Source organism: Macaca mulatta, chromosome 1, assembly GCF_049350105.2.
Source record: "Macaca mulatta isolate MMU2019108-1 chromosome 1, T2T-MMU8v2.0, whole genome shotgun sequence".
Lineage (NCBI taxonomy): Eukaryota > Metazoa > Chordata > Mammalia > Primates > Cercopithecidae > Macaca > Macaca mulatta.
Window position 1 is genome coordinate 7,069,453 of NC_133406.1, and position 24,876 is coordinate 7,094,328.

The following is a 24,876-nucleotide window of genomic DNA, read 5'->3' on the forward strand; positions in this document are numbered from 1 at the left end:
GCTTAAATACATCAAATCATAACCCAAAATGAGGCTACACAGGAAAATCATCTCATTCAAATGTATCACCATATCAAAAATGGCTTTTTAAACTCTTGTCAATTTTGAGTATTTCTTGCTGAATTTTTAATATATTTTGTAAGTTCAGACCGGGTGCAGTGGCTCATGCCTGTAATCTCAGCACTTTGGGAGGCCTAGTCAGGTAGATCACCTGAGGTCAGGAGTTCGAGACCAGCCTGGCCAACATGGTGAAACCTTTTCTACTAAAAATACAAAAAAAAAAAAAAAAAAAAAAAAAATTAGCCAGGCATGGTGGCACATGCCTGTAATCTCAGCTACTTGGGAGGCTGAGACAGGAGAATCGCTTAAACCCAGGAGGCGGAGGTTGTAGTGAGCCGAGATTGTGCCACTGCACTCCAGCACGGGTGACAAAAAAAAAAAAAAGTTTGTGTTCTGGAAAAAAATAGAAATAATATTTCAAATATTTTAAAAGAAATAAGAACTATCTAGAATTAATTCTATCATATGAAATGCCAAATTTTTGGCTGGGAAATGTAATAGAAGTGTTTTATTTCGTAACAGAATTTTTGATTCGAATTTTTACCAATTTTGGGAGAAATTTTGGAAAGTATTAACTTTAGTTAATGTTTAGAATTTCATCTTCAGTAACTGAGAATGGAACATTCATGTCGATGCTGTTAAAACCAGTCAGGAAATTTGTTCAATGTGATTATTTGTCACTTGATCAGTTTGCAGAGTTGTTTCTATTTGCAGTAACTCGATGTAGCCAACACGAGGAACAGCAGAGGGCAACGAAGAGTCAGCGGCCTTGGTAGGAAGCCGGGCGGGGCGGGAGGGGGCACATTTCACCCATTGTGCACATGTCCAAGGGGCAGTTTAGTCTTTGTGTACCTCGGTAGTATTTTATTTTATTTTATTTTATTATTTTATTTTTATTTTATTTTATTTTATTTTATTTTATTTTATTTTATTTTTGGTAAGCACATAGCCCCATCACATTTGAAGATAATTCAAATTTTTATTTTTTAAGTGTTTTTGTTTGTTTATTTTTGAGACAAAGTCTCACTCTGTCGCCCAGGCGGTTTTTTTGCTTGCTTGTTTGTTTTATGAGACAAAGTCTCACCCTGTCATCCAGTTGGAGTACAGTGGCACCATCTCGGCTCACTGCAACCTCTGCCTCCTTGGTTCAAGTGATTCTCCTGCCTCAGCCTCCCAAGTAGCTGGGACTACAGGTGCATGCCACACCTGGCTAATTTTTTGTATTTTTAGTAGAGATGGGGTTTCACTATGTTAGCCAGGATGGTCTCGATCTTCTGACCTCATGATCCGCCCGCCTTGGCCTCCCAAAGTTCTGGGATTACAGGCATGAGCCACCATGACCAGCCTATAATTCAAATTTTTAATCCAATATATCAGTCCAGGCTGGGCACAGTGGCTCATGCCCATAATCCCAGCACTTTGGGAGGCCCAGATGGGTGGATCACCTGAGGTTAGGAGTTCGAGACCAGCCTGGCCAATATGGTAAAACCCTGTCTCTAATAAAAATACAAAAATTATCCAGGCATGGTGGCACGCGCCTGTAGTCCCAGCTACTTGGGAGGCTGAGACAGGAGAATTGCTTGAACCCGGGAGGTGGAGGTTGCAGTGAATCAAGATTGCACCACTGCACTCCAGCCTGGGAGACAGAGCAAGTGGGCAACAGAGCAAGACTCTGTCTAAATATATATTTTATATATATGTATGTATATCTCCAAAGTAGATTGTATTAGTAATTTTATTCACCAAAACACCAAAAATCCATATACCAAAAAGCTAACACTTTAAAGAGAGAGATTTAAAGGTGGCCTGGCAGCCCTTGGATGGTTTTAAGTACGTGCTATTCCATGATTTGAATCATTCTGTAACACTTGCCACCCAGGAGAGGAACATTCCCAGCTGTGTTCTTGGCTTAAACAGAGCTCCAGAGGCTGGAAACAAATAACCCAGTTGATGCACAATTGAGAACATAAACAGAGAAGAAACGATCCACTCATACCTCCCCAATGAGCGAAGCGGCTCTATCAAGCACATCTTTGCATATCGCACAATCCTCACTAATTATTGGTTGAGAGTAAGCCAAATCCATTCATATTCACTGAGCCCATGAGCACATTCAAAGTTAAATATAAATGCACCTGTCAATGCCATAACTACAGGAGATATTTTAGGATAAAAGATATTCCCTGGAGTAAGATCCGTGCAAGATGGAAAGGAAACACCAAGAGCATCTAAGATGCAAGGATAAAAATTCAAGGTTTGGAGGAAGAAATTGGAATGGGTGCTAGTGGGGCAAGGAGGAGCTGGGCTGGAGGGTGTGTTGTGCAGGATGAGACACAGAGTTAGAGGGCTTGAGGTCAGACCACGAAGAGTCCTGCCTGGGATTTGCACTTGACCTTAGATGTGAGGAGTCATATTTAGGAGTTCTGTTTTTTCCTTAGATTTCTCCGTCCCTCAATTTCCCGTTCCAGGGGTCAATGACTATGTGTGATGAGCAGGAAGGTTTAGATAGGGATGGCCCAGTCTGAGTAGATAGGACATATATCTCTGAATCTCTCCTCTTTACATCTAATCCTTTCCTTGTCATAGAGAGAATCTTGGAGGCTCCCAGTGAACCAGACAAGGCCAAACAGGACATGCTGATGATGTCAATGACTGAAGAAAAACCCTTTTCCACTCAGGTGCAGTGACTCACACCTATAATCCCAGCACTATGGGAGGCCAAGTCAAGAGAATAACTTGAGCCTAGGAGTTCAAGACCAGCCTGGGCAACATAGCAAGATGCTGTCTCTACAAAAATAAATGTGAAAAAAAAAACCATAAACCTTTTCCACAACCTCTCCTGCCTTCCCCTTTTTCTCCATTCCTAAGCTATCTTTCATTCCCCGTATCATAGTCTGCAGACTGTGAACCTCCTTGTTATTTTAGGAAGGGTACACAGGAACGGAAGAGAGTTAGACAGAGGCCAGGTTATGGGGGTCTTTGTCAACTGGGACAACAATATGGTATCTAAAGTAACCAGTGGTGCTTTTATTTAAAAATAATATTTATTTGGCTGGACGCAGTGGCTCACGCCTGTAATCCCAGCACTTTGGAAGGCCGAGGTGGGCGGATCACGAGGTCAGGAGATCGAGACCATCCTGGCTAATACGGTGAAACCCCGTCTCTACTAAAAATACAAAAAATTCGCCGGGCGAGGTGGCGGCGCCTGTAGTCCCAGCTACTCGGGAGGCTGAGGCAGGAGAATGGCGGGAACCCGGGAGGCGGAGCTTGCAGTGAACTGAGATCCGGCCACTGCACTCCAGCCTGGGCCACAGAGCGAGACTCCCTCTCAAAAAAAAAAAAACAAAACAAAAAAAAAAACTTTCCTTTCAAAATAAATGTGCCATGTTAAAAAGAAATTAAGTAATTTAAGGCAAAACTTTTTTTTTTTTTTTTTTTTTTTTCTTTAAGACGGAGTCTCGCTCTGTCGCCCAGGCTGGAGTGAGTGGCGCGATCTCGGCTCACTGCAAGCTCCGCCTCCCGGGTTCCCGCCATTCTCCTGCCTCAGCCTCCCGAGTAGCTGGGACTACAGGTGCCCGCCACCACGCCCGGCTAGTTTTTTTCTATTTTTAGTAGAAACAGGGTTTCACTGTGTTAGCCAGGATGGTCTCATCTCCTGATCCCGTGATCTACCCTCCTTGGCCTCCCAAAGTGCTGGGATTACAGGCGTGAGCCACCGCACCCGGCCGGGAAAAACTGTTAAGTAATACTATTACAGGGCTATTATAGATGCCCTTAGCATAATATACAAATGATTGAAGTTTAAGAAGCCATGCCTTATTCCATTCAATCTGCAAATATCACCCAAACACATCAGCTCCTTCTCAGTACTTAAATGACCTGCATGTGTAAAAAAAAAAAAAAAAAAAAAAAAAAAAAGAACAAAAGGGCGGCCAGGCATAGTGGCTTATAGCTGTAATCCTAACACTTTGGGAGGTCGAGGTGGGTGGATGGCTTGCGCTCAGGGATTCCAGACCAGCCTGGGAAACATGGTAAAACCCTGTCTCTACCAAAAACACAAAAGTTGGCCAGCCATGATGGTGTGCAACTGTGGTCCCAGTTACGTGGGAGGCTGAGTTGGGAGGATCACTGGAGCCTGGGAAGTTGAGGCTGCAGTGAGCTGTGATCATGCCACTGCAGTCCAGCCTGAGCAACAGAGCAAGACCCTGTCTGGGAAAAAAAAAAGAAAGAAAAAAATAGCATTTTCCCTCAGCAAGATTTGAGGGACAGTCCCTCCTTTGAGGCATACACCTTGATTCCATCAGACACAGCCTCTGGTTTCACCCCCTGTCTCTTCTTCTGACAGAAGAATTCTGACAGAATTCACTTCTGTCTCATTGGCAGGCTCAGCCTCTTCTCTACCGTCTTTGATGATTAGAATTGCTATAGGCTCCGACCTATCTCCCCTCTTTTCTTACTAGATATTTTCTCCCCAGGCAGCTCAGCAACACCCATGTCTTCAGCTCTCTTCAACATGAACTCCAGTTGCTTAAGCCATAAACTTAGAGACATTTCATTCTGTGCCATTGATCTTCTTAAGCCAAACTTCCAACTTTTCTCCGCTAAACAACAATAGCCCCACCTCCAGTCTATTCTCCACAGTCCTCCCCGAACAATTTTTTTAAACTGAAAATTGAATCCATTATTCTCTGCTTAGGTGGTTTCAGTGGTTTGCATGGACTTTATAATAAAAATCACACTGCAGGGCCCCTGAGACCTCAGCCCCATTCCGCATGGTTTTCCTCCTGGAGGTCCCAGACACAGTGGCCTCCAGTACTTTCTTCCCTTCTCTCTCTTTTTTTTTTCTTTAACAGATGGGGCCTATGTTGCACAGGCTGGCTTTAAACTCCTGGGTTCAGGCAATCATCCTACCTTGGCCTCCTCAGTGGTTGAGACTACAGGCACATGCCAGCACGCTGGCTTCTAGCACTTTCTTAAACAAACCATATTCCCTCTTTCCAAAGCTATTACCATTGCCTCAAACACTGCCCTGCTCCCTTTTCCCACCTCATGCCATTGCCTTGCTTTGCCTGGTTAACACCACATGAGCTCAAATATCACTTTAGGAAAACTTCCTTGACCTTCCTCTACATCAACTGAGTCAGATCCCCTAAGAAACTCTCTCCCTAGCCGGGCGCGGTGGCTCAAGCCTGTAATCCCAGCACTTTGGGAGGCTGAGACGGGCGGATCACAAGGTCAGGAGATCGAGACCATCCTGGCTAACACGGTGAAACCCCGTCTCTACTAAAAAATACAAAAAACTAGCCGGGCGAGGTGGCGGGCGCCTGTGGTCCCAGCTACTCCGGAGGCTGAGGCAGGAGAATGGCGTAAACCCGGGAGGCGGAGCTTGCAGTGAGCTGAGATCCGGCCACTGCACTCCAGCCTGGGCGACAGAGCCAGACTCAGTCTCAAAAAAAAAAAAAAAAAAAAAAAAAGAAACTCTCTCCCAGCACCATGGACCTTCATCACATGTGGCACAGTTGAGTTCTCTGCTACCCCACTAAGCTGTAGCTTGACATAAGAGATGCTGTGGGTATTTTTTTCTTTTTTTTTGTAGAGTTTTGCTCTTGCCACCCAGGCTGGAGTGCAATGGTGTGATCGTGGCTCACTGCAACCTCTGCCTCCCGGGTTCAAGCAATTGTCCTGCCTCTGCCTCCCGAGTAGTCGGAATTACAGGTGCCTGCCACCATACCCGGCTAATTTTTGTATTTTTTTAGTAGAGATGGGGGTTTCACCATGTTGGCCAGGCTGGCCTCAAACTCCTGAACTCAGGTGATCCACCCGCCTTGGCCTCCCAAAGTGCTGGCATTACAGGCATGAGCCACCAGGCCTGGTCTAGTTTTTACTTTTCTGTTGTATCCCTATAACATACTAGTACACTTATCACATGTTAGATACAATAAATATTTGGGGAATTAAGAATGAATGAATATTGTTGCCGGGCATGGTGGCTCACATCTGTAATCCTTAGGAGGCTGAGGCAGGCGGATCACCTGAGGTCAGGAGTTTGAGACCAGTCTGACCAACATGGCAAAGCCCCATCTCTACTAAAAATACAAAAATTAGCTGGACGTGGTGGCACAGGCACACACCTGTAATCCCAGCTACTTGGGAGGCTGCAGCAGGAGAATCGCTTGAACCCAGGCAGTCGAAGTTGCAGTGAGCCGAGATCATGCCATTGCAATCCAGCCTGGATGACGGAGCAAGACTCTGTCTCAAAAAATAAATAAATAAACAAATAAAATTTATATTGTTGTGAAGCCAAAATAATTGTCTCCATTTTTTAAGAGATGAGATCTTGCTATGCTGCCCAGGCTGGACAATAACATGTCTTCATTTTTACAGTTAGAAAGCTGAAGTTCACTGGCAAGAAGTAAACTCCCAGCATCAGGGAGCTGAGACGTGTCTGCCTCATCTTGCATTAAGGCTGGAGTCAAAGCTGATACATTCCCAGGGCTTCAGAGCAGCAGACTCTTGTGGGAGGTCACTGCTGCAACCTCCTCCAACCTCTAAAGGTGCTAGAAGTGGGTTTCCTAGTAGACAACAGGACTAATGCCCAGTTTCCTTCAGGTCCAGGCAGATCCTGAGCGCAACAGATGCTGAAAACAAGAAATGCCTCTAGCTCTTGAAAAAAGGAATTTGACAGCTGGCTACCTCTAGGAAGGCCTGCAGTCCTTCCCTAGCCAGCTTCCAGACTCCCTCGCCTATCACATTAGATTTCCCCCCCCTTTTCTACTTTCCTGTGTCTAAGGAATTACTAAGCCGTTAATGCCTCCTTATGTGAGCGCATCATTCTTCATCCCGGGTGGTGGCGTGGGGGTGAGATGCAAACACCTGCAAGGCTGAGTCACAGAGCAGGAGAAGCTGGGCTTTCTGGCAGTGTATGGCGGGAGCTGGGAAAAAGGCCACAGCTCATTCCTTCTGGCAGGCAAGGATCTGGAAACAGCCTGCCCGGCCACAGTCTGGGCCTCTTGGCCTTTTTTTCCAATGGTTGTACCTGTGAGAAAAGGGGTTGGGAGCTGGGTTATTTGTACTTTGGGGGAATCTCAGGCACAGAGTCTGTTTTAATAAGATGTTGGGGGTCCCTCCAGCATAAAGGATAGAGGTTTTGTGCACGTAGGGCCCTAACACTGGAGCTGCTGGGGGAATGTTTCAGGAAGCACTTTCCTTATGATGGTGATGGTTCTATTTTAAGCCAACTTTGAAAATTCTAGAACAGAGGCCAGGTGCAGTGGCTCACGCCTGTAATCCCAGCACTTTGGGAGGCCAAGGCGGGTGGATCGCCTGAGGTCAGTAGTTCGGGACCAGCCTGACCAACATGATGAAACCCTGTCTCTACTAAAAATACAAAAATTAGCCAGGCGTGGTGGTGGGCTCCTATAATCCCAGCTACTCGGGAGGCTGAGGCAGGAGAATTGCTTGAACGCAGGAGGCAGAGGTTGCAGTGAGCCAAGATCGCGCCACTGCACTCCACCCTGGGCGAGAGAGCAAGACTACATCTCAAGAAATAATAATAATAAACAAAATAAATAATAAAAATAAACTCTAGAATGGAAAGCATTATGTCGTAACGGGTTTCAGTGGCATAAAGTTGTAGGCTCAAATCTCACCAACTGAGTGATCTTGAGCAAATTACCTCAACTCTCTGAGTTTCACGTGTCTTTTTCTTTTCCAGAAAGATTACATAAGAAGGTAGAATAATAATATCTCAATGCTTAACATGTGTATGTGCTCCATAAAGATTAGTTTCCACCCCTAGCGCAATGACCGTACATGATAAAATTTAACAAATGAAGATAATGACAATGATGGTGAAGACTGTGGTGGATGCAGAGTTAGGGTGCCCAGATCCCTTGTCCGGAACTGAAGCACTGATCGCCCAGCTGTGGGGGTATTGGTGAACTGGGTGGTAAATGGTGAAGGAAGTCATTGGTGGCTTGAGAATTGAAGAAAAAGTAATTATAAGGACTATAGAGTCACATAGCTATTACCGGGGGCTATTGATGCTTTCCAGAAAGTTAATGAAAGGCTGAAAATGATTAATCATCAATTCTTTCTTTTTTTTTTTTTTTTGAGACAGTCTCACTCAGTCACCCAGGCTGGAGTGCAGTGACATGATATCGGCTCACTGCAACCTCCTCCTCCTGGGCTCAAGTGATTCTCCTGTCTCAGCCTCCCAAGTAGGTGAGATTACAGACATGCACCACCACACCCATCTAATTTTTGTATTTTTAGTAGAGACGAGGTTTCACCATGTTGGTCAGGCTGGTCTCAAACTCGTGGCCTCATGTGATCCACCTGCTTTGGCTTCCCAAAGTGCTGGGATTACCGGCGTGAGCCACCACATGCAGCCCTGATCATCAATTCTTTAATTGATGACATCATATTGATCTAATCAATGACATTATGTTGATTTGATCAGGTGAGCAAGGAGTGAGATGTCTTTTGGAAGCCTTGGTAAGACATACGCACCCCAGAGGTAGGACATGAAACCCTGAGGGCCTCCTTGGCTGAGACTCATATCCATTATCTACAGGACAGAAAAAGGATTAGGGCCAAAGCACAGTTACAGGAGTAATAGAACACCAGAGAAGGTTGAACTGTCAGTCTAGGCATGTCTGCTATGCCAAGGTCAGGGCACTGGTTGGGAAGTATTGGAACCTATACATTTGGGGTGGATAAATCTGGGTCAATGCACTTGAAAATCTTGAACCCCTTGAAAGACCTGGCCTGTTTTTGCCAGGGAAAGGTATTTTCCCTCTTGCCTGGAGATTATGTGGACTCATTTGCCTTCCAAGACAACAGAAGATAAGCCTTACCACTTCTGCTGGCCATTATGCTAATAACTAGGTTTCGGTTATGACATAACTCGCTGCATAAATTGTGACCTCTATTTGGTCATTTGCATAATGGCCAGCAGGAGAGGTGGTGCCTGTCTTCTTCTCAGAGGAGATGCTGGATGGAGCCACTATGTACCCCCAGGATCCAGAAGAGAACATGTGGACCTGGATTCTGAATGCCCTGGAAGGGAGGCAAAAGTGGGGTGGGAAGGCATGGAACATAAAGTAAGGTGAAGGGAGAAATTACTGATATAAGAGCATTTTCCTGGCTGGGCGTGGTGGCTCACGCCTGTAATCCTATCACTTTGGGAGGCTGAGGAGAGTGGATCACCTGAGCTCAGGAGTTTGAGATGAGCCTGGGCAACATGGTGAAACCCCGTTTCTACTAAAAATATAAAAAAATTAGCCAGGTATGGCGGCATGTGCCTGTAATCCCAGCTACTCAGGAGGCTGAGACAAGAGAATCGCTTGAACCTGGGAGGCAGAGGTTGCAGCGAGCCAAGATCACTCCAGTGCACTCCAGCCTGGGTGGCAGAGCAAGACTCCATCTCAGAAAAAGAAAAAAAAAAAAAAGCATTTTCCCATTATATGGATTTTAGATCCTGGCAAGGAATTTGGAAGATGCTGCTGTTATGCGAGCGTAGTTCTTGGAATCTCAGCCAAGCAGCAGCACCAATTGCAGCTGCTTCTGCCAGATGTAGAACATCTGCTGGCAAATATTAACATGGGCTCAGATGCGTGGCATCTGGTTCTTTATCTTGCAAATGGATTCTTTTTCATCACTATCAAAAAGAACTAAAAACAGTTTGCATTTACTTAGGACAGATAATTATATAAATTAACAGACTTGCTCCAAGACCATGTTAATTCTCCCATCCTTTGTAATATTTTAGTCCAAAGAAAAATAGATTGTCTGGACAACCCAAATAACATGGCATTAGTTCACTCTTTCAATGATCATTTGATCTAATCAGATGAGCAAGGAGTGAAAAGGACCTTGGAAGCCTTGATAAGACACATGCACCCCAGAGGTGGGACATACATTTTCCAGTGACTCAGGGGGCTGCAAAATCAGTGAAGCTTCAGAGATTCAGTGGTCTGTGCATGCCAGGACATCCTCTCCAAAGTAATGAAAAAAATTATTGCATTACACATCTTTCTCTTTTCTTTTCTTTCTTTCTTTTTCTTTCTTTTTTTTTTTTTTTTGAGAATCTTGCTCTGTTGCTCAGGCTGGAGTGCAGTGTCACAATCTCGGCTCACTGCAACCTCCGCCTCCCTGGTTCAAGCGATTCCCTTGCGTCAGCCTCCCAAGTAGTTGAAACTACAGGTACACACCATCACGCCTGGCTAATTTTTGTATATTTAGTAGAGACGGGGTTTCACCATGTTGACCAGGATGGTCTCAAACTCCTGACCTCAGGTGATCCACCCTCCTCGGCTTCCCAAAGTGCTAGGATTACAGGTGTGAACCACCGCGCCCAGCCACATCTTTCACCACGAAGAAGAAAAGGCAATGCCTGATCGGCTTCTTTGGGTTCTAAAGATAGCCACATTTGAGAATTCTGCCTCAACTCATATTCTAGAGGACACAAAGGTTGCCAGCTTTAAGTTGGGCCAGAGTAAGGAAGAGTTCTATTGAAAGCACCCCCGCCACTTGTACCCTATGACCAGGCAGACCTTATGGTACAGAGGGAGGTATGGTGGGAAAAGACGCTGGGTGGGTCTATGGTAAATTTCAATCTATGATTCACAATGTAGCTCGCTAGGGTTCAGAAACATAGTTATGCCATTTGCAGCAGAGAATGATTTATCTTTCAAAAATTAGTTGACCATGAGCCACTTAGAGACAACGTGGCCAGAACTGGCCATAATGAACTATATTTTGTCTGCCTCATGAAGTCATTAGTGGCAGCAACACATCATAAAATGGAAGTGGTGTTTGTAGGATCAGACATGTGCAAAGCAAAGGACATAAGTAAACTGCATGATCAGGTGGCCCAGAGCCCCAGGAAATCTACCACTGTTGCACCCACATCCCTTCCTTTGTTCACTACTGGCCATTGTAGGGAAGGGTCACTTGTGATCAACTGACAGAGGAAGAGAAAGGCTAAACTTAATTTTACCGATGAATAGCTTAGTCAGTGGTGCAAGCCAAAAATGGGCTGCACCTGCACCAAGGGTGGCCCTGAGAGACAGCGTTGAGGGGAAACCCTCCCGATGGGCAGAACTTTGGGCAGTACACCCAGCGCTTTACTTGGGTAAATACAGATTCATGGGCTCTGGCAGATGACTTGATTGTTGGTCAGGGGCTTAAAGAAGAAAAACTTGAAGATCAGAGATTTCAAAAACAAAGGTCTGGGGAAGGGGCATAAGTATGGATCTGTGGGCATAGACATGAAATGTAAAGATCTATGTGTCACACGTTCATGCCCACATGGAGGAGGCACTACAGTTTGTCTAGTTGATCAGTTGACTTTGGCCACCATCCCCTACTTCTCCCAAGACTGGAACAAGAAATGAAAGAGGGAGTATCCATGGTGGCAGGGATAGAGGTTATGCATGAGCTTAGCGGTATGGACCCCAACTCCCCGGGCCTGATGTAGCTACACTGTTGCCAAATGTCCAATCACTCAACAACAGAGACCAGTGCTGAGGCTGTGACATAGCACAGTCCTCGAGGAAACAACTCAGTTACATGTAGACAACTTGGGCCTCATTCTACCCAGTATGAGGGGTTGCAATTCATTTTGCATGTAATCAACATGTATTCTGGATATGAGTTTGCCTTTCCTGCTTGCTGGACTTCACAAGCAACATCACTCTGTAGCTGGGCACTTTTCCCTGTTAGCAATTTGCAAGCAGATAGATCTATTCAACTTCTATAAGCGTGTACTGTGTGCCAGGCTCTGTGCTAGCTACTGGGGATGCACAGATGAAGGGTTGCCCTCAGCCATGTAATAGCTATTACGGACTTTTTAAAATCCTGCCTTGGGGTAGGATAGCAAAATTGCCAGTTCTAAAACCATTTCACAAGTTAACTAAGCAGATTTTGAGCTCATGTGACTTCATGATTCTGTGGCTCATTTGGGACTGGGAACCAGAATCATTTATTTCATTGGATGGCCTGACTCTTAAATAAAATGTTTTTATCCCATGTTGATCAGATACATAAGTATTATGGGTAAGTAGCATCTTTGTTTGTTTGTTTGTTTGTTTTTTGAGATAGAGTCTTGCTCTGTCACCCAGGCTGGAGTGCAATAGTGCGATCTCGGCTCACTTCAACCTCCACTGCCTGACTTCAAGCGATTCTCCTGCCTCAGCCTCCCGAGTAGCTGGGATTACAGGCGTGCGCCACCACGCCTGGCTAATTTTTGTATATATGTTTTTTAATAGGGGCGGGGTTTCACCATGTTGGTCAGACTGGTCTTGAACTCCTGACCTCAAGCAATCTACCTGCCTTGGCCTCCCAAAGTATTGGGATTACAGGCGTGAGCCACTGCGCCCAGCCAGTAAGTAGCATCTTAAAGGGCATGTGACAATAAAAGTAAAAATAAAATGGAATGAAATAAAGTTTGATTTTCGCTGTCTACCTGGAGCTTGTGAGCAGTGCCTTCCTATCCTGCGAGTGTGATCAAGACTGGGAGGTTTTGGAACTCTCTGCAGCAGTAGGATCCCCCCACTGTCCCGAATCTCAGATCTCCCCTACTTTGAGAAGCCACAAAGCCCAGGGAAGGTTTAACAAAGGAGTCAGGCAACATTCGGAAGCTGGTTTGATAATCTCTCTCCTCTATAAAATAGACACATCTCTCTAACCTGCAGCAGTCTATTTTATTTTTATTATTTTAGTTTTGAGACAGGATCTTGCTCTGTCGCCCAGGCTGGAGTGCAGCAGTGTGTTCATGGCTCATTTCAACCTTAACCTTCCAGGCTCAAGCAATCCTCCCTCCTCAGCCTCCCAGGTAGCTGGGACCACAGGCACGTGCCCCCACGCCTGGCTCATTTTAAATTTTTTTTGTAGAGACAGGGTCTTGCTATGTTGCCCAGGCTAGTCTTGAACTCCTGGGCTCAAGCAATCCTTCTGCCTTGGCTTCCCAAAGTGCTGGGACTATAGGCATGAGCCACCACGCCCAGCCAACCTCTTATTTTAGGTGTACACATCTCACTTCCATGTTGTTAGAGCTCCCAAACTTGTTTCTGCCTATATCAGAGCTTGTAGCCAGGAAGGATGAATGACAGCAGCCACAGGGAGCAAACTCGATCTACCCCAGTCACTCCCTGAGCCCCAGACATCCACACTTGCCAAGAGGCAATCTTATTTTTAATCACATTGCAAAAGCTGAGTCACCTTAGGAAACTCCTCAGGAATGATTAAAAATCATCCCAGAAAAGCAAAGAGAGCAAGGAGAGAATTGTGGGGGAACCAGGGCAAAGCCAACATCAAGAGTCGGACAGGCCACTCGTGGCTCTCAAATCTATACATAATAAGGGCTGGCTGCGGCGATGGTGGCAAGGACTGGTAATCCTTTCAGAACCTCATCTTAAAGCTCCATTTTCATATCAAGTCTGTTGCATATTCACAAGATTGCTTACTACAGATAAGAATACAGACAAGTTTTGTGAACTTTTTTTTTTTAAATTGAGATAGAGTCTCTCTCTGTCACTCAGGTTGGAGTGCAATGGCATGATCTCGGCTCACTGCAACCTCCACCTGCCGCGTTCAAGCAATTATCTTGCCTCAGCCTCCCAAGTAGCTGGGACTACAGGCAGGTGCCATCATGCCCAGCTAATTTTTTGTATTTTCAGTAGAGAAGGGGTTTCACCATGCTGGCCAGGCTGGTCTCAAACTCCTGACCTTGTGATCCACCTGCCTCAGCCTCCCAAAGTGTGCTGGGATTACAGGCGTAAGCCACCGCTCCCAGTCTTTTTTTTTTTTTGGACAACATTTCGCTCTTGTTGCCCAGACCAGTCTCAAACTCCTGTCTTGAAGCAATCTTCTCAGTTCAGCCTCCCAAAGTGCTGGGATTACAGGCATGAGCCACTGCACCTGGCCAGGTTTGTGTTTACTAAAATATTAGTAGACTGGACATGGTGGCTCATGCCTGTAATCCCAGCACTTTGGGAGGCTGAGGCAGAAGGACTGTTTGAGTCCAGGAGTATGAGGCCAGCCTAGGCAGCATAGGGAAAAAACATTTTGCTTTTTCCCAGTGCTTCATTCTATTACCTCCTTCATCTCCCTTCCATCGGAGAGGCAAGCCTGCTTGGACTAGATAGCAATCCCCATGCCTCAGCCCAGAAAGCCAAACGCAAGGTTAGGAAGCATCTCAAAGCCCTTATAATCATTGACCAAACACCACAGCTGGGATTTATTTTCTCCTGGCCCCAACTGAGCGCTATTACCTTCTACCTCTGCAACATAGGGAGACCTCATCTCTACAAATAATTTTTAAAAATTAGCCAGGCATGGTGGTGTGAGCCTACGGTCTCAGCTACTTGGGAGGCTGAGCCAAGAGGATCACCTGAGCCAGAAGGTTGATGCTGCACTGACCTGTGATCATCCCACTCTACTCCAGTCTGGGCAACAGAGTAAGACCCTGTCTCAAAAAATCAAAACAAAACAAAAATGAAATTAAAATCTTGATAGACCTCCTAATCAAGCGAGGGCACTCTTGCTTCAGCTGTTCTCCACAGGACCGTTCCTATTTCCTTCCCCATGATCCACGTAGCATCCGTAGTATGTGGCTTTGGTCACCTCCCAGCCACCTAGGTCTCACTCCACTGCCAGAGGAGCACTAGCCAGGAGCACGATGCCATCAGACGACACACCAGACACTGCTCCCCTCAAAATATGGCTTTCAACTCCCCCCCCTCCAAAAAAACAAAAGACAAAAACGGGCCAGGCACCATGACTTACACCTGTAATCCCAGCACTTTGGGAGGCCAAGGCGGGTGGATCACCTGAGGTCGGGAGTTTGAGACCAGCCTGACCAACATGGAGAAACCCCATCTCTACTAAAAATACAAAATTAGCTGGGCGTGGTGGCGCATGCCTGTAATCCCAGCTACTCGGGAGGCTGAGGCAGGTGAATCACTTGAACCTGGAAGGCAGAGGTTGCGGTGAGCCGAGATCGTGCCATTGCACCCCAGCCTAGGCAACAAGAGCCAAACTCCGTCTCCACCACCCCTCCCCCGCCAAAAAAAGAAAAAAAATAAAAGTGAAAAAAGATCCAGCCCATTCCTCTGCCTGGAAGATGATGGATTCGGAAGTGTTGCCACATTTTGTTTTTTCCCAGTGCTTCATTCTATTACCTCCTTCATCTCCCTTCCATCTGAGAGGCAAGCTGCTTGGACTAGATAGCAATCCTCATGCCTCAGCCCAGAAAGCCAAACGCAAGGTTAGGAAGCATCTCAAAGCCCTTATAATCATTGACCAAACACCACAGCTGGGATTTATTTTCTCCTGGCCCCAGCTGAGCGCTATTTCCTCCTACCTCTGCCTTCAGCATTCAGACCTGAATGCACATAAAGTTTCTTGGGATTATAAAGATTTGGGGGAACCATGGCTTGGGGAAGTGAGGGGAAGATGCATATACTGAGGAACAGTGGCAGGCACTATGCTAGCTGCTTTACAGAAACCAGTTCATTTAAGCCTCACATAACTATTCTGAGTTACAGATGACCATAACCATTAAAAGCCATATTTAGTAAAGTGAAGCCATGTATCCAAGATCAGAAATTAAGGTGCATAGGTGAGAGGGCCTGGCTTGGAACCAACTTTGCCTGGTCTTAGAGTCTGGGCTGCCCCTGGAGATTGGCCAGTCTGGGTTGGATCCCGGCTCAGTTTGCATTCTGGCTGAATGATCTAGACCTGAGCAGTGTGAGCATCCCGCCTGCCCGTCCCACCTGCAAGGCAGCTGGGAAAGTTTACGTGCGGTTGCAGATTTGAGAGGTACTTTGGCGCAGAGCACTGCACACCTGCTCTTACTATTCACACCTGATGGGATGCCTTCTTTTTTAAGACAGAGAAAGAGGATGAGGCCACTTATCTCTTGAATGATGCCATCATTTAATCTCTTGACATCTATTTCTTATCATTGACCTAAAGCCCCAAGAGTCAGGCCCTTCAGTTCACCCAGCAAATGTACTATCTCCTTCTCCTTTGTCACATTTTGTTCACTTTAAGACTCTTCACTGCTGAAAGCCTACAGAAAATCCTGGCATACACTGCTGACAAAGGAAACGCAAGCCTTTTGGCTGTGCAGAGTCTGAAAGGCTACCTGGATGGGCGTAAGTACCGCAAAGCAACCCCTGGCCCCGGGAACTGGAAGAGCTGTGTCTTGCCCTTCATAGTCCCTTTGATCCCAGGCAAGGGATTAATATCTCAGGCCCTGTGATATTGAGAAATACATGTTTAGTTTTCATTCAATTTCCTGGCATACAACTTCTAAAAACTCTTGGAATTTTCTTTTTTTGTTTGTTTCTGTTTTTTGTTTCTGAGACGAAGCCTCACTTTGTTGCCCAGGTTGGAGTGCAGTGGTGCAATCTTGGCTTATTTCAACCTCCGCCTCCTGGCTTCAAGTGATTCTCCTGCCTCAGGATCCTGAGTAGCTGGGAGTACAGGCACCCACCACCATGCCTGGCAAATTTTTGTATTTTTAGTGAAGAGAGGGGTTTCACTATGATGGCCAAGTGGGTCTCGAACTCCTGACGTCAGGTGATCTGCCCACCTCGGCCTCCTAAAGTGCTGGGATTACAGGTGTGAGCCACTGTGCCCGGTGGAATCCTCGGAATTTTCAAAGTGATAGGTGTCTCTTTTTTTTAATTTTTATTATTTTTTTTTTCTGAGGCAGAGTCTCGCTCCGTTGCCGAGGCTGAAATGCAGTGGCACAAACTCGGCTCACTGCAAGCTCTGCCTCCCGGGTTCAAGTGATTCTCCTACCTCGGTCTCCTGAGTAGTTGGGATTACAGGCAACCACCACCATGCCCAGCTAATTTTTTTGTATTTTAGTAGAGACAGGGTCGCCATGTTGGCCAAGCTGGTCTCAAACTCCTGACCTCAAGTGATCCACCCACCTTGGCCTCCCGAAGTGCTGGGATTACAGGCGTGAGCCACTGCTCCCAGCAGTAAGTGTCTTTTTTAGCTCATCAGTGGACTGATGGCTGGCAGCCCCTGGGTGGCTTCTGGATGGGGGCTGGGCGCCAGAAAGACAAAAGTGAGATTAGAGGGTTAGAATTTTTAGCCCCACCTCCAGCCTCTGGGGAGGGTAGAGGGGTTGCAAGTCAAATTGATTACCAGTGGCCAACGGTTTAATCAATCTTGCCTACATAATGAAGCCTTCATAAAAACCCAAAAGGCCTAGGTTCTGGTAGCTGAACATGTGGAGGTTCCTGGAGGGTGGCATGCCCTTCCCCCACACCTCGCCCTATGCATCTCTTCATCTGTATCCTTCATGATATCCTCTGTAAGAAGCCGGTAAATGTGTTTCCCTGAGTTCTGTGAGTCATTCTAGCCAATTAACGAAACCCAAGGCGGGGGCTATTGGAAGCCTGACGTATATCCCATAGATCAGAAGCACAGGGAAAACAAGCTAGGGTCCGGGCACGGCGGCTCATGCCTGTAATCCCAGCTCTTTGGGAGGCCAAGGCAGGAGGATCATCAGGTCAGGAGTTTGAGACCAGCCTAGCCAACATGGTGAAACCCCCTCTCTACTAAAAATACAAAAATTAGCCAGGCGTGGTGTCACGTGCCTGTAATCCCAGCTACTTAGGAGAAATTACTTGAACTCAGGAGGCAGAGATTGCAGTGAGCTGAGATCGTGCCACTACACTCCAGCCTGGGCAACAGAGCAAGACTCTGTTTCAAAAAAATGAACAAACAACAAACACAACTTGGGGCTTGCAACTGGCATTGCAAATGGGGGACAGTCTTGTGGGACAGAGCCCGCAGCCCGTGGGATCTGACACTGTCTCCAGGTAGGCAGTGTCAGAGCTGGATTGGAGGAGACCGAGCTGGTGTCCACTGCAGGACTCATTGCTCGGTGTATGGGGAATCTCCCCAACCCACACACACACACATCTAGTGTCAAAAGTGATCTGTGTTGTGAGAATATAGGAGAAATAGAGTTTGGTTTCCCCTATGTATGACCAGAGGCCCAGTTTCTTAACTCCAAAAGCAAGATCTTGGGGACAATTGTCCTTCCTTTCTTCTTTTATCCTAGAGAAAACTAAGTGACAGAATATACTGGAGTATATTGGACTTGGAGTATACCGGAGCACACTGGAAGTACTTGGACTTCCTTGTAACAACTCTGGGTTTGTTTGTTTGTTTGTTTGTTTGAGATGACGTTTCGCTCTTGTTGCCCAGGCTGGAGTGCAATGGTGTGATCTTGGCTCACTGCAACCTCTGCCTCCTGGGTTCAAGCCATTCTCCTGCCTCAGCCTCCTGAGTAGCTGGGATTACAGGTGCCCGCCTCCACACCCGGCTAATTTTTGTATTTTTAGTAGAGATGGGATTTCAGCATGTTGGCCAGGTGATCCACCCGCCTCGGCCTCCCAGGTGCTGGGATTACAGGTATGGCCCACTGCACCCGGCATACAACTCTAGGTTTTAATCCATACTCCCTCTCTTACTAGCTGTGTGCCCTCGGGCAAATCACTTCACCTTTCTTAGTATAGGTTTCCTTCTGTGAAAAAGGGCATGGACCATTGAGAGAATTACACAGCACACTTCAGGCTGAGGTGGATCCAGCTTGGACTCCCCTTGCTACTGAAGTACAAAAACGTCCCAGCACAAGGCAGTTTTACCTCTCCACAGTCCGCTGCCCAGCCAATGATTTTATTACAAACCCTAATTTCTTTTGCAAAGAAACATCTTGAACTGGTCATGAACAAAGTGGCTTTCTCTGACCAGCAAGCAGGTGGCGATTCCATTTCCATCAGAACTGACCTCCTGCTGCCCAGGGAGGGGGAGTGGGGAGAGGGGAGGAGAGGAGAGGCCTGATGTCACTCAGCCCTACATAAGGGCCTCCTTCAAGCTCCTGCAGGCAGTTTGGAAGCAGCTGGACGAATGAGTTAGGTTCCTGGTTGCCGGACATTTTTTTTTCTTTTTTAAAACAGACACAGCTGTTGAGTGAAATGCCGCCTCCACAGAGAATCCCAGGCGTCAGACCTTTCAAGCAGAGGAAGAGCTTGGGTAAATTTCTTGGGGTAGTTTTCTGGGTTACCGGAAAGAGAGGAGAGGATCTGGCCTTCTCTTGATCTTTGCTTCTTCCCTTGTGCTTGAAACATTCACAGCAATCAGACAAGAGGAAGTTGCCGGAATCCGGGCAAAGTTCCCCAACAAGATCCCGGTAAGACACCATTGGACTTCCGCTGGGGGGCGTGGGGGTGGGGTTCCGAGCCTGTTCTTTGAAGAAACCAAGAGCAGCCAACAGCTTCCCTCTCTCCGTTCCAAGTTCCTAAGACTCACGCTGAGTCACATTCTTAAGGATGGACACTCTTGACAGGTGGTAGTGGAGCGCTACCCCAGGGAGACGTTCCTGCCCCTGCTGGACAAAACCAAGTTCCTGGTCCCGCAGGAGCTGACCATGACCCAGTTCCTCAGCATCATCCGGTAGGTGGCGCAGAGCACGCCGGGGAGGAAGGTGCGCGGGGTGTGCCGGGCTGTTCGCTTTCGTCCTCTGAAGGTTTTATTCTGGCGATAGGGGTATGTCGGGGCGGGAGAGGAAAGGGATTTTTCTGAAGTCATCTTTTAGATTCACTAGTACCCTGAAAAGATGCTCTTAGAATGACTCTATTTTAAACCCGGGCGCAGTGGCTCACGCCTGTAATCCCAGCACTTAGGAAGGCTGAGGCAGGTGGATTGCCTGAGGTTAGGGGTTCGAGACCAGCCTGGGCAACGTGGTGAAACCCCGTCTCTACTAAATATACGAAAATTAGCCGGGCGTGGTGGTGGCAGGTGCCTGTAATCCCAGCTACTTGGGAGGCTGAGGCAGGAGAATCGCTTGAACCTGGGAGGCGGAGGTCCCAGTGAGCCGAGATCGTGCCACTGCAGTCTGGCCTGGGCGACAAGAGTGAAACTCTGTCTCAAAAAAAAAAAAAAAAAAAAAAATTACTCCATTTTAAATAGGTAAGGAGAATCTCTCAGACAACAACAACAAAAAAGAGCTGCCAACATTTCTAAGAATTTCCTAAAGTAGTCTTGGCTCTCAAGCTAGTCCAGCAGATCCTTTGTTTCAGATCCTGTCTGAAACGGAGTCTGCGCGTCCCTTGCAGAGAACAGTACCTTTTCCAAGTGTATGTGTGCCTGGGGGTGGGGACTTTTCCCCGAAAGAAACGTTCCCTGTTCAGAACACAGAGAGAAAAGCATCTCCCAAACACACTCCTCCCTTGGTTAAGCCAGAGGTACAGCAAAGAATAGGCAGCTATTCTTGAAGCTTAAAGGATGTCACTTGACACATGGATTCAGTAAAAAATGATTTGAGAGCAAAGTAAATAGACCCGATGAGTAAGTTTTCAACAGGGTTGAAAAGGGCTGGGAAACTGCGTCGCTGTTGCAGCCTGTTTCTTTGAGAACACACGATGAATGAGTGTCTTTTTATTTTGCTTTATTTAGCTCTTTCGCCCAGGCTGGAGTGCAGTGGCGTGATCCTAGTTTACTGCAGCCTTGACCTCCTGGGCTCAGGTGATCCTCCCATCTCAGCCTCCTGAGTAGCTGGGACTACAGGCAAGCACCACTGTGCCTGGCTAATTTTAAAAATGTTTTGTAGAGATGCGGATCTCACCATGTTGCCCAGGCCTCTTTTTATTTTGTTTTACTGAATTGTTTAAGAGCATTCTGATTTCCTCTCTCTAGGCAAGCTTACATGTTAAGGTCAGTTCAGTGTGAATGGAAGCTGGCCAAGGGAGAATGAAAGTTAGGATTAGGGCTGAGCACGGTGGCTCACACTGTAATACCAGCAATTTGGGAGGCCAAGGCAGGTGGATTACCTGAGGTCAGGAGTTCAAGACCAGCCTGGCCAACATGGCAAAACCCCGTCTCTACTAAAAATATAAAAATTACCCAGCTGTGGTGTTGCGTGCCAGCTACTTGGGAGGCTGAGGCAGGGGAATCAAAAAAAAAAAAAAAAAAGTGAAATGTCAGAGAGACTGTGCATCACCTTTGTACCTCTAGGGAAATAGCTTTAATTTCTTTTCTTTCTTTCTTTCTTTTTTTTTTTTTTTTTTTTGAGATGCAGTCTTGCTCTGTCACCAGGCTGGAGTGCAGTGGTGCAATCTCCGCCTCCCGGTTCTCCTGCCTCAGCCTCCCTAGTAGCTGAGACTACAGGTGCATGCCACCATGCCCAGCTAATTTTTGTATTTTTAGTACAGACTGGATTTTACCATGTTGGCCAGGATGGCCTCTATCTCTTGACCTCGTGATCTGCCCGCCTCGACCTCCCAAAGTGCTGGGATTATAGGCGTGAGCCACTGCACCCAGCCCAATAGATTGAATTTCATAACAAACAGAAGTTATTTGCTTAGCATTTTTGTGTTGTCATGTTTCCTCGTCCTGTTTGTGTTCTCATATTTCATCCATGGAATGGCCTCACCCTTTTGACCCAAATGGGAAGCTTATAGTTAAATCTCAGGGAAGAAGGAGGGAGCAATTCAGTCTTCTTGAGTGTCACCAGGCTGCAGATCCCTGGGCTGTCTCGCAGGTCACCCCCTCACCACCCTCCTGCCCATCCCAGGAGCCGCATGGTCCTGAGAGCCACGGAAGCCTTTTACTTGCTGGTGAACAACAAGAGCCTGGTCAGCACGAGCGTAACCATGGCAGAGATCTACAGAGACTACAAGGATGAGGATGGCTTCGTGTACATGACCTACGCCTCCCAGGAGACGTTTGGCTGCCTGGAGTCAGCAGCCCCCAGGGATGGGAGCAGCCTTGCCCACGTCGGGAAGGATGTGTGCTCTGACAGACATGTCAGACACTGGCAGAAGGGATTGGTTTTCTCCTGTGTGTGGGCTGGAGGAGTCTGAGAAGCAGGGATGCCTGGGGTGATCAGCTCCAACCAGTGTCAGCAGAGTGGTGGGTCTTCCTAGTTTACTTTTTGTGCTCCATGCTCTTGTGTTCTAAGAAAAATGTGGGCTGCTCTTGAAAGTTATGTAATTATCACCTTTTTTTTTTTTTTTTTTCAGGCAAGGTCTTGCTCTATTGCCCAGGCTGGAGTGCAGTGGCACGATCTTGGCTCACTGCAACCTCTGCCTCCCGGGTTCAAGTGATTCTTCTGCCTCCACTGCCTGAGTGGCTGTTATTACAAGCATGTACCACCACACCAGGCTAATTTTTGTATTTTTAGTAGAGATGGGGTTTTACCATGTTGGCCAGGCTGGTCTCCAACTCCTGACCTCAGGTGATCCACCCACCTCAGCCTCCCAAAGTGCTGGGATTACAGGCATGAGCCACCGCATCCAGCTATATAACCATATTCTCAATAAGAAATGGTTGGCTTGTGTGATGGTGTTGTGTGATGAGCTGGAGACAATATTTTAAGTGTCTTCTGTGGTATATGTGGGAGGGCCATTGAGGAGTGGGTTTCACTCCCTGCCTGTGGGCAGGTGTCCCATCTAGGGCTCGGTCCTAGAGAACCTCTGGCCTGTAGGCTGTCTCTATGGAACCCAGTGAAGCCAGCGTGAACCATGATAAGCTCATCTGGAGGAGCCCTTATCCATGTCATTAGAGAAATTATTCGATTTCCCCAGCATTCACTCTATTTGGTTATTTTCTGTCATTCTCTTTTTGTCCTTCTATACCATACATATTTATGCCAAAGCTGTAACTTCTCAACATAAAGTCATTTAAACCATGTGCATGTTTACTATGTGCCAAGCTGTATTCTAAAATAAATATTCTTTATTTTAAAGGAGCTTTATTATTTGGCTTCTTATCACAACTCTCTATGGCTAACTATTGTTACAGTTAACCCACACAATGGGTGGGTTTGATCGCTTGGTGGGTGACGGTCCAATGACCCAAGGAGGAATTTAAAAGGGGATTTTATTAATTCTAACAAGTAAGGAGGATACTGGGGATAGTTCCCAAAGCAGTGCCTCCCTGAACAAAAGTGAACGCAGGGCATTTATTGTGTTGGTTAGCTGAGTCATTGTGTGCAGAGGTAGAGTCAAGGAGTGCAGGCACAGTCACTGGGCATGCTTCTACATAGGTCGCATGTGTAGAAAATTGTGAATAAGCCCCCTAGGAGGGGGTTTGTTTTTCACCATTAATGAGCCTTTCTATTATTGTCTTTTTTGTTGGTTTGTTTGAGACAGTCTTGCTCTGTCACCCAGGCTGGGGTGCCGTGGTGCTATCTCAGCTCACTGCAACCTCTGCCTCCTGGGTTCAAGAGATTCCCCTGCCTCAGCCTCCTGAGTAGCTGGGATTACAGGCATGCACCACCACGCCCAGCTAATTTTGTATTTTTAGTAGAGATTTTGTATTTTTAGTAGAGTTTCTCCAGGTTGGACAGGCTGATCTTGAACTCCTGACCTCGGGTGATCTGCCCACCTCGGCCTCCCAAAGTATTGGGATTACAGGTGTGAGCCACTGTGCCCGGCTTTTTTTTTTTTTTTTTTTTTTTGAGACAGAGTCTCGCTCTGTTGCCCAGGCTGAAGAGCAGTGGCACGGTCTCCACTCACTGCAAGCTCTGCCTCCCGGGTTCATGCCATTCTCCTGCCTTAGCCTCCCGAGTAGCTGGGACTATAGGCGCCTACCACCACACCTGGCTAATTTTTTGCTTTTTTTTTTTTTTTTTTTTTAATAGAGAAGGGGTTTCACCGTAGCCAGGATGGTCTTGATCTCCTGACCTCGTGATCTGCCCGCCTCGGCCTCTCAAAGTGCTGGGATTACAGGCGTGAGCCACCACGCCCGGACTTAAATGGTAGGTTTATTACTGGTTCTGCTTCCATGAATGGCTGTGACCAGGGGAAAAGCGAGAGGAACCAGCTGGCACAGGGAGGGGTCATCTCCACAACATTCCATTTATACACAGAACTAGGCAAGCACAGAGTCACTATTGTGGTTAGAAGTTGGCAGCAAAGGCTGGGTGCGGTGGCTCACGCCTGTAATCCCAGCACTTTGGGAGGCCAAGACGGGCAGATCACGAGGTCAGGAGATCGAGACCATCCTGGCTAACACGGTGAAACCCCGTCTCTACTAAAAATACAAAAAATTAGCCGGGCGTGGTGGCGGGCGCCTCTAGTCCCAGCTACTCAGGAGGCTGAGGCAGGAGAATGGTGTGAACCCAGGAGGCGGAGCTTGCAGTGAGCCGAGATCGCACCACTGCACTCCAGCCTGGGCGACACAGTGAGACTCCATCTCAACAAAAAAAAAAACAAAAAAACACAGAAGAAGTTGGCAGCATGAGGCTGGGCGTGGTGGTTCACGCCTGTAATCCCAGCACTCTGGGAGGCTGAGGTGGGCAGATTGCCTGAACTCAGGAGTTCGAGACCAGCCTGGACAACACGGTGAAACCCCATCTCTACCTAAATACAAAAAATTAGCCGGGTATGGCAGTGCACACCTGTAGTCCCAGCTATTGGAGAGGTTGAAGCAGGAAAATTGCTTGAATCCAGGAGGTGGAGGTTGCAGTGAGCTGTGATTGTGCCACTGCACTCCAGCCTGGGCAACAGAGTGAGAATCTGTCTCAAAAAAAAAAAAAAAAAAAAAGTTGACAGCATGGGAAGGGGGAGAAACAGGTGGGGAGTGGGGGTGTTGTTAAAAAAAAACTACAGTCTCCCTCACAACTGGGGTGCCTGGGGTAACTTGATCTGCTTCGACCCAAGAGGAATCAGAAGATCCAAAGCAGTTTGGGAAGGCCAGAACCCTCAGGGATGGAAGGAGGAGGAAAACCCAGGGGTGGGGGATCTGTTTGGCAACTGGGGTGAAGGGATTGCCCTCCCC

General features: G+C 47.0%; 1 protein-coding gene across 1 annotated transcript; it reads left to right on the forward strand.

Moving 5' to 3' along the window:
- The first annotated feature begins 18,983 nt into the window (after positions 1-18,983).
- MAP1LC3C (microtubule associated protein 1 light chain 3 gamma) lies at positions 18,984-22,843 on the forward strand. The gene is made up of 4 exons (XM_001093103.5): positions 18,984-19,128; positions 19,230-19,285; positions 19,442-19,548; positions 21,668-22,843. Exons 1-4 carry the CDS (start codon positions 19,071-19,073, stop codon positions 21,954-21,956), a joined length of 510 nt encoding a protein of 169 aa, XP_001093103.4. The 5' UTR covers positions 18,984-19,070; the 3' UTR covers positions 21,957-22,843.
- The last annotated feature ends 2,033 nt before the right edge of the window (positions 22,844-24,876 follow it).